We start from the raw sequence: 17252 nt of genomic DNA, 5'->3' as shown, positions 1-17252 counted from the left end.
TGTGTGTGTGTGTGTGTGTGTGTGTACACTCCCACCCACCCTGTAACAGGGCCAAAGCTGACCCGTTCTCTTGGAAACAAGTTGAAATTTGGAAAACTGAAAAAAGTGATGAAGCTGGACCTATTAATGCAAATGCCTTAGGGTGTAGACACTGGGTACAGAGAAAGGAAGGATGAAGGAGACCTATGCTCTTTGCCTCTATGCTGCTTTGGGCCCTAGCTGTATTCACATCTGGGTGTTTGCATGTGCAAGATTTAGCAGTTGAGTTTCAGTCTGGGGTGGGGTTGTGGTACAAGGGAAATACTGGCCCAAAGAAGCCTGATGTTTAGATACAAGGTACTTGAACCCTGCTCCCTACTTCCTGTCAGAATGCAAAGCGAACAGAAAAATAACAGCTACTAATGCCCAGGAGAGCTTGCTTTGCAGAGGTCTGGAGCCACCATCTGCAAAGAACAGGTTCCATTTTCACGTAAGAAAGCTGAGACTCAGAGCAGCTCTAGTAACTAGTCCCTGTTACAGAATGAGGAAATAGCAAGCCACAAGGAAGCCTAACTCTGAATCCAAGACACCTTTGCAGCCCTTCCTTTCTCATGGCAGAGCAAATAATGATGATCATGAGGAGGAGGAAGCCATAGAGAAACAGATCGACTCACTGTTGGTGGACAAGGCGGAGCTGGTGCAGTTGAACAGCATCGTTTTCCCTCGGAATCCCTGCACTTTGAGAACATAGGTCTCAAACGCTTGTTTCCACACATCCGTTACATCACAAAATGGTGTGGTGACATTTGTACAGCTCTCAATAATCTCCATACCGCCCGGTTTACTTTGGAAAGGAAAGAAATAGAAAATGGAAAACTTCAGCATTTTAGGTATTTAGAATCCAGTCTGTGTGCTCCACTTCCTCATTTCCTTTAGGGCCCTGCACAAATAACGTCTTCCCTAACCACCTTATTGGAAATTCAACACTTGATCCTTTCCTCACCCCCACCCCTCAATCCCTCTTACCCTTTCAACATTTTTCTTCATAGTATTTATCTCCACTTGTTACATTATACCTGTATTTGTTTAATGATGTCTCCACTTTCAGAATTTCAGCCCACAGAGGGTAGGGACTTTGGCTCCCAGATGGATCTACTGGCATATAGTAGGTGCTCAGCAAATATTTGCTGGATGAATTAATGAATGAACCTTGGGCTTTCATCATAGAGGCCTTAGATCTTTCTCCCCCTTCAGGACAATAATGACTGCTTTTCCAGAGACTCCCTCCCTCCCTCTCTAGCTGAAAGCCACATGGTCTGGTCCTAATTCATCCCTGAGCTAGTTTAGAGACAATACAGATATCTGTTGTACCAAGCCACAGAAGGGTAGGTAGACAACACATGTGAGCACTCAGTGCAGAGAGAAATTTTAAGGCTTTAGCAGGCAGAGGAGAAACTCACAATACGTCCTCCCCTGGGCCAGCAGCAACAGCTACAAGTCAAATAAACCATCAGCTAAAAGACACTCCAAGGGGCTACCGGATCAAAGGAACCACTTATGGTAGCAATGTCAGATGCGGGAAGAAGGGAGACAAAGAAGTTTTCTATCCATTATGTCACTGATTTTCGAAACACCCCTAAGTGGTGGCATTAACACACAGAGGCTGAGCCCCAAGCTGAGTGTCAAGCTGGTCAAGGATCATACCATCTTAGTACTCAGCATGTGCTGGATTGGTCCAGACTTCTCTCTGGTGTCCCACATGCCTCTTTGAGTAAAGAAAACTGAACATAAACCATCAATATGGTCAATCGACCTTTGGACTTTTGGAAAACACAGGACTTTTAAACATTCAGATTAACTGAATTAGAGAAATCATTTGTGAGAACCCTATAACTGTTTTGCTTCTGAGGTTCTGACAGGTAGATATTGACTTTGGTAATAAATACAGCTTTGTCAAAAGTAGCTTTGGATTATGGAAGCATTCAAATTAATTAAAAACAAATGGGTGACAAAACTATTTCCTTCCTTTACTGCCACAAAAATACTCTGTAATATAATTTTCTTTGTTTACTTTAGTTGCATTAAAAAAAGAAAACAAAACAAACCAGGAGAGAGTACAGTAGACTTTACATGACAAGAAGTTCAAATTGAGCACAATATTTAATTTTATACACCTCCTCTACTTTATCACATTGTTACTAGTTCTATAATTATTATATTTGCTAATAAACACATATGTAAGTATGAAAAGAAAAAAAATGAATGGGTGTTTTACCTTTGGTCAAAAAGACTCCAATAAACAATGGGGCGGGGGAAGACACCACATAATCAAAAGATGATATGTTTAGCAAGAGAAAAATGAGATGTAACCAACCTCATGACTGTATACCATAATGTATAGTGAGTTGGCACGGTGGATTGTTTTTCTAATTCCCACGATAGAATTAACCGGAAATCTCGAAATGTCATCTTTAAATTACAACTTCCATCTGAAAGACATAAAGAGAACAGGAGGAGAAAAGAGGCTTTCTGGCCACTGTTCAGTCTGTCCCTTGGGATCTAGGACTGGGGCCTCTGCAGAGAGGCGTCTTCTGGAAGCCTGGTATCTTGAAAACTCCAGACATGGGAAATTAACTAATACAGCTTATTAATGAGTAATATGCTGTCAGGGTAGCAAAGCTTAGGAACCAGGAATTCGGCACTGTGTAAACAGAATTTGGACTGAAGGGCTTCTCCAATCAGGGACTTTCTGGAGCTCACCAGACCAATTGGATCCAGTTCATCCTGGACTCTTGGTATGCTTCTGGCCCCTCCAGAGGCAGTTCAGCTCCGCCCACTGCAAGTTTTCCTTCCTCTGGATTCTCCCTGCACTAATCCCCTGGTCATGGGTAGGAGGGCATCTAATGTGTGCTCAGACTGGTCCTTCCTGGGCATTGAAGCCCCACAACAATGCTAAGTCACAAATAGAGCCATTTTCTAGACCGTGAGATTAGTTACGCGGTGGCAGGCACTGGAAAGTGGCAATGGCGAATGGGACTAATGCTCCTCTTGTCAAATCCTGATTTTCTTTGGGCAAGTTTTGAAAGATCACCTAACTTTTCTGTGGTTAAGACCCAAGGCCTTTGCTTCCTGGTTGCTACCTCCTCATCGCCACCATTTAGCAGAAGGCGATACATGCATTTAATATGGGAAGCTATTGAAGTTTTGTAGACAGATTTATATATGCAGGTAAGATTTAATGAAAGATTATTTTTCTTTATTTGGAACCAGCAGGTGGAAGAATGTAAATTAAATAGAAATTATTTTTTTTTGTTTGGCGTACCGTGTGTCTCCTTATTCTTCTGTTAGTGAGACTACTGGGAGCTAGATATTTTTTCAAGGGGTTTGTAAATGATCTCTAGTATCAATTTCTTATAATAGTTTTGTGGGACAAACAAGAAAATCAAGAGTAGTTAATTTGACCTCCTTTTACAGAAAAAGGATTCCAATAAAATAAGCAATGTATTTGGGATAAAAAAATCAAATTTCCCATATTTTATACATCTGAATGGCCACCCCAACACTTTGATCCTATCCAATATTTAGTAAAGCCAAGAACATCTCTTACCAGGAAGGTTGTGTGAAGTGACGAACATTAGACTCAGGTACACTAGGAAGAAGAAAAACAAGTTAGAGAAGCAAGAATGTTTACTCTGGGCTCAACCTAAAACAATCTAGGTTTGATATTCTTTTACACTCATGTATTAATATTGGATTGAGACTTTGTTGTACTAATAAAAATACTCAAGTAAATGGTTCTTAGTTGACATTGGTACCATGACACATGGTCCAAGCAGTGTCCTGAGGGGGTCCAAAATAAGAGATGGATTTGGGAGCTGGTACTAACAACCAGGGTTGGGCTGATTGAGGGAGTTTCCTAAGAAGCAGTTATCTACCTGAAAAAAATTCTCAGTTATGAATAAGCATATTGCTAACCAACACACTTTAAAGGGTGGTAGAAGAAGAAAGCGTATTTTAATGGGAATTGGTGAGTCTCATCCCCTTGAGGTTATGGGGGGCTCATTTGTTTTCTGGGTATCACAATGGCTTTAGGGGATATGGGGCCCCTGGCATTTTTAGAGGTGGAGACCAAGGATGCTGTACATTCCCCAGTGTGTGGACAGTCTACACTGAGACAACTGTCAGTGAATGGATGCCTACTGATGAAATATGGAACAGAAGACACTAAGATACTGAACTATTATCAGAAAGAAGGCAGAGAAAAGGCATGAATGAATAGGACTCCAGGGAAAAATAAAAAAGATCAATAATAAATGAAATGCAGAAACCTAAGTTTAGGGATGATTTTTCTCTGGGGGAATGGTAAGAGAGAAGGGGTTTGGCCTCTTCCCAAATATAGGGGTAGGGGATAAACTCCACAATGGATTGGAGTGAGGGTAGCAGGAAAAATTGCTCTTTCAGTTGTACATAAGGACAGTCCCCAACAGTGTTGTGGCTTATGTTTTTCCTGCTCATCTGTTTGGTTCCCTTTAATTAATATTAGGCAGAAACCTGTATTGAATCCAAGCCATTGGCACTGACTTACTACCTTCTGCTGAACCCCTGACACTGGGCGGGTCCATCTGGGTCCTCCAGCCTAGGAAATCTGTTTGCTCTCTGGGTGAAGAACACAATGGCATGCTCTTAAACACCCGGGGTGAAAAGCAGCACTTACCCATGAGGCACAAATTGCGTGATCTGACAGCTGAGGAACCGTGGCTCAAGAGCATCATTGTTAGTTAAGTCCTTTCTTCATTTTCACATCTGAAAGGAAAACCAACATTAGGTGATCAAAATTCTGAAGTTCTAATTAAATTATAAGGATAAAAATGGGGGCAAAGACATGACAATAAAAGGTCAGCAAGAGGGCTGGGGATACAGCTCAGCTGGTAGAGTGCTTCCCTCACCTCACATACACAGGCCATGGGTTCAATCCCCAGCAGCAAAAATAAATAAATAAATAAATAAATAAATAAATAAAGGTCAGCAAGAAAGAGGGAACTTCCTGGCTCCAGCCTTTCCAAGCCTGCCAAGAAGCTGAATCATTTACCCTATTTACTCAAACAGCTCTGGCACCAATTTCTTAGCTAGTCATGGTCATTTGGTTAAAAAAAAATTTTAAATCCATTACAAAAATGTGAAGAGTCTTGTTCCTCTCAGAAAACTTTTATTTTGGTGAATCCTTTATGCATAGCAAAAACAAATATATATTCTGATTTTCTCCCTCTTTTTAGGCAAGAGATAGTATGTACAGACTCTATTCTTGATTTTTCCACTTCATATATATCTGGGAAGCACTTTCATCCAAGAAAATTTTCTTGCTTTTGTTTTAAAAATAGTCGCATGATGTTCTCTTCTATGGACATACTATAATTTATGTAACTAGTCCCCTACAATGGACATATGAATTGTTTCTAATCTGTTCTGCAAGGAATTCTCTTAGACACATATCATTTTGCACATGTGAAAGTCTAAACACAGGCAGACTTTCAGATGTAGGATTGCTAGGTACTAGGATTTGAATGTGTCCTCTAAAGTTCATGTACTAGAGAGTTAATCCACAATTCAACAGCTGAGAAAGTGAGAATGGATTAACCTTGATATTGAGGAAGAAGGTTTATTATGGAAAGAGTTTGTTGTAAATGCAAGTTTGGTCCTCTCTTGCTTTCTTGCCATGTGATGTCCACATTATGATGCAGCAAGAAGACCCTCACCACATATGGATGGCCCCTTGACCTTGGACTTCCTAGCCTCTAACACCATAAGCAAAATAAATTTCCATTCATTATAAATTATCCAGCCTATGGCACTGTGGCATGAAATGGGCTAAGACACTAAGCAAAGGGCGTATGAGCCAGGGTTGTGACAGCAAACCGCAGAGCCCAGTTAGGATAATTTCAGAATGACTTTAATCAAAGGACTATGTATAAATGTGTGCGCAAAACGCAGGCCGGCCATAGGGGAGCATGCAGTTCCTCCAGATAACAACAGGGGGCGGTGGCGGGGCTGTTACCACTCAGGACTTGTAGGGAAAAGGAGAAGGTGCTAATACTGGAATTTGGAAGCAGAGAATCCTGTGAGGAGCTGACAGGAGGCCCAGGTGACTGCAGGGAAGGGATCAGGGATAAATATCCTTCTTTTCTCCTTTTCTTTTCTTGGGGTTTCCCATTAGCTAATCAGAAGCTTTAGGGCAAAGGGGCAGTGGTTCTCTACTGGACAAGAGCCTGGGCAAAGTGGAGGGCAGGGAAGGTGGAAGGGGTGTCTGGAGAGGTAGTTAGAAGAGACCTGGCCTTGGGGCTATGAATTTGTCATTTTGATAAAAACTGCCATACTGCTTGCCCTTGGGCTGCACCAATTTACATAACTACCTGAAATGCGTGAGAACTTCTGCTTCCCCACAGTGTTTTCATAGAGGTATCACCAAGCTTTTTATCAGATTTCTAAGTGCAAAAATGTCCTCACACTAACATTAATTTGCATTTCTTTTATTCTGAGATTAAGTGTCCTTTCTTATATTTAAGAGCTCTTTGTATCTCCTTTCCTGTTAACTGTCTATTCCAACTTTTGCCCATTTTTCTATTGAGTTGTGGTCCTCTTCTTATTAATTTGCAGGAACTTCTTTTTAAGTATGAGGGAAACTGATCCTGATGATATGAATCACATCTTTTTTTTTCTCTCTCTCTCTCTGTTCTCCTAGTTTGTCACTTGCCCTTTGACTAGCTTGTGCTGTTTTTTTTTTTTAAACCACTCAGAAGTTTCTGAGTTTTGTTTCCAGATTTAAAGGTACCATTGGCCTGCCATGTTTGTGTGCGAGTTTTCCATCTGTGGATTCAACCAATGTAGATCAAAAAATGAACGTTGTACTAAGTATTATATGCAACCCAGAGATTACTTAAAACATACCACAGGATATGTTATATGCAAACACTATGCCATTTTATGCAAAGGAGTTGAGCATCTGTGGAGCTGGGTGTCCATAGGGGATGCTGGAACCAGCCCCAAGGACACTGAGCAAGGACTATTTTCTTCCTCATCCTCTGGGTTCTGAGTCTTAGAGTCTTCCCTACTCCAAGGTGAGATGGGAATTTTTCAAGGAGCCCCAATCACTTATGTCCTTCTTTCTTTCAGAGCTTTTTTCTCCATCCAAGCAATTAGGTCCTATAGGTTCTGTCTTCAGTCCCCCCAAATATTAAGGCAGTACTGAGCCCCCTGTCAATATGGGAAAGGACTGTGAAGCAGCAAACAGAGCTCAAGCTACAAACAACTTGACTTTAAAAGTCTTATTTATTTTTATTGGTACTGGGGATTGAATCCAGGGGCGCTTAAGCACTGAGTGACATCTCAGCCCTTTTTAAAAATATTTCACTTTGAGACAGGGTCTCACTAAGTTGCTGAGGCTGGCTTTAATAACTTCATAATTTCCTCCTGCCTCAGCCTTCCGAGTGCTGCCGTTATAGGCATGCACCACTATGCCCCACTAAAAATTCTCTTGACTGCCATGGTTCCCACTCGTGGTATTCTTTTAGAAAAATCCAAGACACCTCAAGTTAAAATTTCTACTCCTGATGCAAACTCATGCCCATGAAATACCCAGGCACCTTTCTTCACAATTTATCCCATAATATATTCCAACATCTGCTGGAATATCTTTGTGATATATGTTGTCATCTTTCCTGTCATACCTCCATGGCAGCATGGTTATGGACATTCCTCTAGATGCAGGGCACACCTGGAATTGGAGAATGTCACATCTGAGGTTACTGAGTTTTGCTTCAACATCTGACCTGTGCTCTCCTTCATCCTGCTGCTTTTTTTCTGATCATGGTACATCTTTGTCAGGTGTCTGTAGCAAGACTCAGTCTCTTCAAGAGCCAAGAAAACACTTGGGCGTGCCCGCGTGCACACACACACACACACACACATACACAGAACTAGAAGCCCTGCTTACCCCCTCTAGTCCACAGAATGCCTCCTTCCTTGCTGTGTTCCTGGTGACCCATTGTCTTCTTTGAACCAGATGTCTGATACCAGATAATTACTTATTGCAAAATCTAATTTTGAGTTCTTGGAGTCCAGCCTGAATTGTTAATGAGGCTCCTTAAAACTCTCCCTATGAATAGATCATTCTTCCTAACAAGAGCTCTGTTGTCTCATTTCTGAAGCCTGGGCATCTCAGTCCATCAGGGCCTGGCATGTAGAAGGGTCCTACGCTTGGTTTAATGCTCTCCTGCGGCCATCTTAAAATTCCTAATAATTTCATCTTTGAATCTGTGTTTGTTACTGCCGGCACTATGGTGCACACAGAGGGCTGGGAGCTTCAGCTCATATTTGGATCACTTCCCCATCCTCAACAGGATGGGCTCTCTGTGCCCCTGACTGCTGCTACCCTTTGGTGGGGTGTCAACTGCATCAAACTGGAAGAGGGCTCAGCATTCCCTGGAGCCCTCCTGGTGCCAGTCCTGGGAGGTCCCGGTTTGGTGCTCCAGTCCCGCCATGGACTATGCCAGGTAGAGCAGAGGCTATTCTCTCTCGGCTGGCAGTGCATGCCTCACCCAGGGACAGCTGGCTGGAGGTTGGGTCTGGTTGAAATAATCTCTAGGTCATGCTTGACCCAGGTGCTAGCATATTCAGAGCAGCGGTTTAAAGACCCTTGGATGTGGCCAGTATGCTGTGGGTTAGGATGGTGGGTCCTTGAGAAAGGGAGATGTAAAGCTTGACTTCACCAGAGATAGAGGGAGTTAGCAAGAGGTGGATCCTGGCAATGTCAGGCCGCATCCTGGTGCCCAAGGACACTCCCTTGGTTTACATCTTCCTAAATCTAGCTTGAGTTTGCTTTTTCTAGCTGGCTTGAAGAAACTTCCCAACATATGTTACAAACCCTAATTCAGTGTTTTGTTGGAATTAAATGCTCTTTTATCTGCATTTAAATATGATAAATCTGATATCTGCACAATATGCACAACTGCTAAATTCATGCTAAATGATTAAAATTTTACTTTTTGACTTAGAATGGCATTAAAAAGGAAATTTAAAAATATGACAATGGGGGAACGTAGAAAAAGGGAGGAAGAAAAGACTTCCTATTTTTCTCTTTAGTGACACTTGTCCTTGCTTTTTAAATGACTGGACCCTACATTTTTATTTGTTCTGGTGGACCCTGCAAATCATGCAGCCAGCTCAGTCTTAGCCCACCATGGCCTGACAGCATGCAAGCTCCAAAGACTGAATTTAAGGCTGTCACCAACTTTTCAGTTTCCCCTGGAGTCACTGTCCCAACCATGTGCTAAGCTCCAGACATAGATCACCCCTGGCGTGGTCTTCTCCATTCTGGGGGTCTGTTACCTGGGAGCTGTCCTTGCCACTTACACGCGAACAAACACTACTGATTTTCAAAGTTTAACTCAAGCCTGGATGAAATTCTTCTTCTCTGAATTCCAACTCCTCCTAAGTGAACAGACAGATAACCCTCAAGGAACCTGCTATCTCACCAACCCTGGTAGGCAGCATAACTGTCTTTTCTTCTATCCAGCTGGCCTGGGGGTTGGGACACTGCCAGGCAGCCCGTGAATAATGAATGAATGGACTGGATTCAGAAATATTATACAAATACAATTCTACAACTTTTCCTGGAAATTAAAAAAATACAAAAGAGTACAGAGAAGAAAGTAACAATGATCCTTATTGCTACCATCCAGTATCGGTCATTAATACCTTCACATGTCTGTTTCAAGACTGTTTTTCCACATATATTTTTTGTTTCTGTAAAAATTCAACATGCTCATTTAAAAAATAATGTCTAAAAGTACAGATCCCAGCATCCAAATATCATCATTCACATTGGGTGAACATGATCCCACAGATCTTCCTATGTCCTTCAATGCAAATGCAAGTGCACACGCACGCACACACACACACACACACAGGGTTGATTTACAAATTTAAATCTACTTAGGAAAAAAAATGAAGCAAAGCTGAAGGAATTGTTGAAATATAAAACTTTTTTTGTCCATCAGAAAGAATAGTGTGCTGCACTACCATATCCCTCTGAGGTTTAAAAAATTTTGAAAAACAGTAGGAAGTTATACTATTAAGTATTCACAGTACCTTTTAATTTGAAACCATATTTATTGATCCATGCTTTGAAAGATCAGAACATTAGCATTCTAATGTTTTTTCTCCCCCACTTTCTTTTTTTTTATTGTTGGTCATTCAAAACATTACATAGTTCTTAATATATCATATTTCACAGTTTGATTCAAGTGGGTTATGAACTCCCATTTTTACCCCGTATACAGATTGCTGTATCACATCATTTACACTTCCATTGATTTACATATTGCCATTCTAGTGTCTGATGTATTCTGCTGTCTATCCTATTCTCTACTACCCCCCTCCCCTCCCCTCCCCTCTTCTCTCTCTACCCCCTCTACTGTAAATCATTTCTTCCACTTGTATTATTCTTCTCTTCTTGTATTATTCTTATTCTTCTTTGTATAACCCTGAGGATCACCTTCCATTTCCATGCAATTTCCCTTCTCTCTCCCTTTCCCTCCCACCTCTCATCCCTGTTTAATGTTGATCTTCTTCTCAAGCTCTTCGTCCCTACCCTGTCCTTGGTTACTCCCCCCCCCCCACTTTCTTTTCTTTCTTTCTTTTTTTTCTGTATATACTTTGGTCTGGAATTATAAAAATTACATCTAGACTACACACAGTTTCTATAGATGTTCTGTATTGTTTCCACACTTAAATAGAATAAATACCACATCTTCTGTACTATTTTTTTTACCTCTGTTATCTCCTTATGTTCTCTCATCTTGTAATATTTATTTTTTAGTTGTAGTTGGACACAAAACCTTGATTTTATTTATTTTTTATGTGGTGCTGAGAATCAGACGCAGGCAAGTGCTCTACCCGGAGCCCCAGCCCCAGCCCCAGCCCTTCTATTAACTCTAATTGGCCATTTCCTGGAATTTGTTTTCCAGGCAGGTGTGTGTGTGTGTGTGTGTGTGTGTGTGTGTGTGTGTGTGTTTTCTTTCTTTCAGCAGGCTCATGGTGCTATACACTCTGCTCTACAGAGTTGTGAAGGTCCCCCTCTGACTTTCAACTTGAATGACAGAATCCCTTGGGGAAAGTTTCTTTCCCTTAGAACTTTACCCTCAAATCATTACATTCTGGCCTTCAGTGTTCCACTGCTTGATTTTGTTTCTCCCTCCTTCAAGTTTTCTTCTTGCATTCCTAAATAGTTCTTTTTATTTGACTTGAAACCATTTAAGATATCTTGGTGCTGAACATTTCCATTTGAAAATTTCCTGGAAATGGCCAGTTCTTTAGTTTACAGACCACTTTTAAAAAATCATCATTTCAATTAATTTCTTTTGTCCTATTTTTATTTGTACTTTTGCACCATTTGTTGGTTTCTCTCTTCCAGGGATCCAATTATCCTAAATGCTTGGTTGTGTTTGGCCTATCTTCTAGATTAGATTCTTTCTAATTGACTTCATCTTGTCTCTTTCATCCCCAAGGGGGCTTACATCAAGCCTTTCCTCTATTAAAATATTTTAATATTTTCTTTCTTCTTTCCTCTAACTTATTTCTTTAGTTATTGTGTTTTTATGATCTTCAGTTTATTCCATTATGTCTGCAATCTTTCTTTTAAAGTTCATTTAGATTTTTTTCTCATTTTTGATATTGTTCAAATTTTTATTGAGTTGTAGGGTGTACAAATTTCTTTGGTTTCAAGATATGTATGTGTGTGTGTACACACACACACACACACACACACACACACACACACAGAGTGATATTGGCCTCATAGAATGAGTTTGGAAGTGCTCCCTCTTTTTCTATTTCCTGAAATAAATTGGAGAGTATTGGTATTAGTTCTTCTTTTAAAGGTCTTGTAGAACTCGGCTGTGTATCCATCTGGTCCTGGGCTTTTCTTGGTTGATAGGCTTCTGATAGTGTCTTCTATTTCATCGTTTGAAATTGATCTGTTTAAATTATGTATATCATCCTGATTCAATTTGGGCAAATCATATGACTCTAGAAACTTGTCAATGCCTTCAATATTTTCTATTTATTGGAGTACAAGTTTTCAAAATAATTTCTAATTATCTTCTTATTTCTGTAGTGTCTATTGTGATATTTCCTTTTCCATCACATATGTTAGTAATTTGAGTTTTCTCCTTCTCTTCGTTAGCATGGCTAAGGGTTTGTCAATTTTGTTTGTTTTCTCAAAGAACTAACTTTTTGTTCTTGGATAGGCAGAATTAATATTGTTAAAATGACCATACTACCAAAAACATTATACAGATTTAATGCAATTCCAATCAAAATCCCAATGATATTCCTCATAGAAATAGAAAAAGCAGTCATAAAATTCATCTGGAAAAATAAGACACCAGAATAGTTAAAGAAATCCTTAGCAAGAAGAGTGAAGCAGGTGGCATCACTATACCAGACCTTAAACTATACTATAGAGCAATAGTAACAAAAACAGCATGGTATTGGCACCAAAATGGTAGACCAATAGTACAGAATAAAGGACACAGATGATAACCCACATAATTACAGTTATCTTATATTAGCAAAGGTGCCAAAAGCATACATTGGAGAAAAGATAGCATCTTCAACAAATGGTGCTGGGAAAACTGGAAATCCATATATAAAAAACTGAAATTAAACCCCTATCTCTCACCATGCACAAAACTCAACTCAAAGTGTATAAAGGACCTAGGAATTAAACCAGAAACCCTGCATCTAATAGAAGAAAAGGTAGGCCCCAATCTCCATCATATCGGATTAGGCTCCTACTTCCTTAATAAGACACCTATAACACAATAATTAAAATCAAGTAATAGAAACTAAAAAGCTTCTCAGCAAAAGAAACAGTCAGGTGAATAGAGAGCCTGCAGCTTGGGAGCAAATTTTTACCACTTGCACATTAGATAGAGCACTAATCTCTAGGATATATAAAGAATTCAAAAAGCTAAACTCAAAAAAAAAAAAACCCAAAACAAAAACAAAACAAAACACAAATAACCCAATTAATCAATGAGCCAAGGAACTGAACAGATACTTCTCAGAAGGCGATATACAATCAATCAACAAATATATGAAAAAATGTTCAACATCTCTAGCAGTTAGAGAAATGCAAATCAAAGCTACTCTAAGATTTCATCTCACTCCAGTCAGAATGGCAGCTAATAAGAATACAAACAACAATAAGTGTTGGTGAGGATATGGGGAAAAGGTACACTCATACATTGCTGGTGGGACTGCAAAATGGTGCAGCCAATATGGAAAGCAATATGGAGACTCCTTGGAAAACTGGGAATGGAACCACCATTTGACCCAGCTATCCCATTCCTTGGTCTATACCCAACGGGCTTAAAAACAGCATACTACAAGGACACAGCCACATCAATGTTTATTGCGACACAATTCACAATAGCTAAACTGTGGAGCCAACCTAGATGCCCTTCAATAGATGAATGGATAAAGAAAATGTGATATATATATATATACACACACACACACACACACACACACACACACACACACACACATATACATATACATACAATGGAATATTACTCAGCAATAAAAGAATAAAATTATGGCATTTGCAGGTAAATGGATGGAGTTGGAGAATATAATGCTAAATGAAGTTAGCCAATCCCAAAAAACCAAATGCTGAATGTTTTCTCTGATATAAGGAGACTGATTCATAGTGGGGTTGGGAGGGGGAGCATGGGAGGAATAGACGAACTCTAGATAGGGCAAAGGGGTAGGAGGGGAAGGGAGGAGGCAAGGGGGGGGTGTAAAAAAGATGGTGGAATGAGATGGACATTATTACCCTAAAGTAAATGTATGAAAACAAGAATGATGTGAATATACTTTGTATACAACCAGAGATATGAAAAATTGTGCTCTATATGTGTAATATGAATTGTAATGCATTCTGCTGTCATATATAACAAATTAGAATAAAAAAATTAAAAAAAAGAGAACAACTCCTTGTTGTTCTTTCCCTTTCTCCCCCATCTCTCCTGCTGTACTTGGAAGGCTTCGGTTACCTCCTACTGTGACATTGTGCAGTGACATCTTGACTTCTTTTTACTACTGGTACCAGTGTGTTCTGGAAAGCCAGGGAAGCTTCTCCAGACCCTGCCTGAAAGATTGGTGCTGGGATAGGAGAGTAAAGAGAGATCAGTCTGACACTCCTAGGGGGTTTCCGTAAGCATCCTGCATACCCTGTTCCCTGTCCCTATGGGTGAGGTGAGGCACAGTCAACAGTTTGGGCATGACTCTAGTGCAGGCGCACCCTGCTCCCCATCAGCCCTCTAATTTCCCATCTCACTCGCCCTGCCCAGCACAAATGCATCCTGCCGTCACAATAACAAATTAGAATAAAAAATTTTTAAAAAAGAACAACTCATGGCTGATTATGTCTGGCAAGACATTTATTTATTGCACTCTTTCTTATTGATTAGGGAGAATTTTCAAGATTTTTGTTGACTTGCCAGTTTCTAGTGGTTAGGGCACACTTAATTTTTTTTTTTTTTTTTTTTTTTTTTTTTTTTGGTACTTGGGATTGAACTCAGGGGCACTCAACTACTGAGCCACATCCCCAGCCCTATTTTGTATTTTATTAGAAACAGGGTCTCACTGAATTGCTTAGCACCTCACTTTTTTGCTGAGGCTGACTTTGAACTTGTGACCCTCCTGTCTCAACTTCCTGAGCTGCTGGGATTACCACTTGCACTTTAGATAGAGCACTGTGCACCACTGCACCCAGTCACACTTAAATTTTAAACATAGTTTTGGGCCCTCAGAATTGAAAAACAGTCAAGCAAACAAAAACCAGTGATAAAGCTTAAGGCTTTCTGGTTTGTAAAGTAAAGCCCGGGCTTCCTGGGGTAACTGAGTGTGTTCGTTTTCCTGCTGGCTCCAGAGAACATTTTCAGTGGCTCCCAACTACTTATACCTCATGCTACATTCCTCTTTTCTCTACCCCTCCCCACTCTTAAGGCAGCCAACCTCCTCTACTAAATAACAACTTTTCCTTTATTTTTTTCCTGGATTGCCTACCACTAGTTTATTCTGTAAGGAAGAAAAGACAGGGAAAAGAACAGTGGACCTTCAGTATCCCTTGGAGATTGGACCTACCTCCCAGGATACCAAAATCCAAGGATGTTCAAATTCCTTACATAAGATGGTGTAGTATTTGTGTAGAACCTATGTACATCCTCTTACATGCTTTAAATCAATACAATGTAAATTGTTGGTATGTTGCATTATTAGGGGATAATGACAAGGAAACATGTTTGTAAAGGTTCAGTACAGACTGTTACTTGAATCTGCAGATGCAGAACCTGCAGATGAGGAAGGCTGACTATAATATCAGGCAATATGCTAGTTTACTAATATTTAATAAATTATAAAGCCACTTTTTATTTTCCACATTAGAACATTTCTTTACTTAGAGGGCATTTCCAGTAGTATGACACATAGCATGCCTTACAGTGATTTTTTTAAAAAAAACTTAGTTACATATAATTTTAGTGTATCAATGGAATTTTAGTTTGGGTATTAGTTTTGATAAAACATAAAGATTAATAATAAAAGAACATATATGTCATTGACTCTTCAATAGTTTGAAGGTCTATTAATGTAACAGGAAAATAAACCCAGTGTGGTTTTGTGTGGGTGTGAGTGATGGAGTACATATTTTAATATAAATTTCACTTGTAAGACAGTACCTCTTGGACTATGATCCTTCTGGTTTCTATCTTAAACAAGGTACCTTTTGTCAAATAATCTGAACCAAATCTCATGCAGATTTTTCTTTAACTTTTAAATAAATGCAGGAGAAACTTTGGAGGAAAGACAGGTAAAGAATGAAGAGTCATGCAGATTTTTGATGATTTAAAATTGAAGACAGCCTGTAAACTGCAGAAACTAAAAGTTCAAGCTACTTCCTGAGACTGAAAAAATCTTAACCACAGCCAAATTGCTAGTGACATTTATTAGTTTCCTTAGAGAAGATTTTGGTGTGGCCTCTGCCATCTGCCTAAATAACTACAGTCGGATTGGCAAGGGTGGGACTGGGGACAGTTGGTGGGACAAGCTCCTGGGTCATGACATGAGGCGGGTGGGGCAGCAGGACTCTGGTGCTAGAAACAGTACCTCCCACCAGGTTCTGTCCCAGGCTCAGGCTAAGTTTTAAGACCTCTTGCTAAGCAAAACAAGGACATCAAATTTAGTAAAACACAAAAGGAGGTGAGACATCCATAATTTTTCAATGAAGTCATCGCCAGCGCAATAAATGGATAGGGGGTCAACACTCTTGGGCAAATAACTGATTTGCTCTGAGTAGAAACACAAGCTACGAATATCACCCAATATATGCAGAATATCGTGACATTATGTCATCCCTTCCCACCCAAGAGGGGCCCGCTCTCGGGTGGGGCTGCGGGGTCGCTGGAGCGCAGGAGCGCAGGAGCGCAGGAGCGCAGGAGCCAAAATGCCCAGGACAGCAAGGCTGGGCAGGAGGAGGCGGAATCCGGGAAAGAGGCAGGAACAGGAGAGGGATTCCGGGAACTAACTGCAGGCACAAGGCCTTGGTTCTACTGTAATCGGCACCAGCGGCCTCCGCCGCGACCCGCCGCCCGCGCCTTACCCTGGCAGTTCGCCCCGCAGTGCAGCTCCGAGACGCTCCCCTCCGCCCACTCCCGGCCGCGGTCGGCGCCAGGGTTCGGCTCCCGCGGCCGCGAGGACACTGCTGGCGATCCCGGGGGCAGTGTCAGCAGGCGGCCTCTTCTGACGGGCGCCGACTAGGCCCGCGTGGGGCAAAAGCGGTCCCGAGGCCGGTGGTGGCCCGCTGACCGCGCTGGGGAGGGTCACCTGCGCGCCCCCGGGCTCTCCTGGCCGCCGGGCGAGAAGAGCTGGAAGCCGGGGAGCGCTAGCTACAGGCTTCGGACGCGGGGCGGGGACTCCGGGCAGACGTGGGCGGAGCCGGGGGCGGGGCTACCCGATGAGGTAATTTGCATCTGCTGCTCACTGTCCTAACCTTGGCTCGCCTGGGGCAAGGGCGGTCCACAGAGGAAGGGCTGATGGATTCCTGTCTGTTTCGTTTACTGCAATGAAGTCATCGCCAGCGAAATAAATGGACAGGGGGTCAACACTCTAGGGCAGATAACTGGTTTGCTCTGAGTAAAAACACAAGCTAC

General features: G+C 41.3%; 1 protein-coding gene across 1 annotated transcript in view; it reads right to left on the bottom strand.

Annotated features, from left to right (window-relative positions):
- The window catches only part of LOC308653428 (interferon alpha/beta receptor 2-like), a 60197-nt gene extending 43185 nt beyond the window's left edge, over nt 1-17012 (bottom strand). Inside the window, exons 1-5 of the mRNA XM_081301988.1 lie at nt 16703-17012; nt 4694-4782; nt 3587-3628; nt 2354-2468; nt 654-823 (exon numbers count right to left, since the gene is read on the bottom strand). Of these exons, the coding sequence (XP_081158114.1) occupies nt 654-823; nt 2354-2468; nt 3587-3628; nt 4694-4751 (385 nt within the window). The 5' untranslated portion in view covers nt 4752-4782; nt 16703-17012. The remainder of the gene's footprint in view (nt 1-653; nt 824-2353; nt 2469-3586; nt 3629-4693; nt 4783-16702) is intronic.
- Nucleotides 17013-17252: the final 240 nt, after the last annotated feature.

The sequence above is a fragment of the Spermophilus citellus genome, assembly GCF_964194105.1.
Source record: "Spermophilus citellus genome assembly, chromosome: 7".
Lineage (NCBI taxonomy): Eukaryota > Metazoa > Chordata > Mammalia > Rodentia > Sciuridae > Spermophilus > Spermophilus citellus.
Note: the sequence above shows the minus strand (reverse complement) of the source record. Positions and strands in the feature narration are given on the sequence as shown.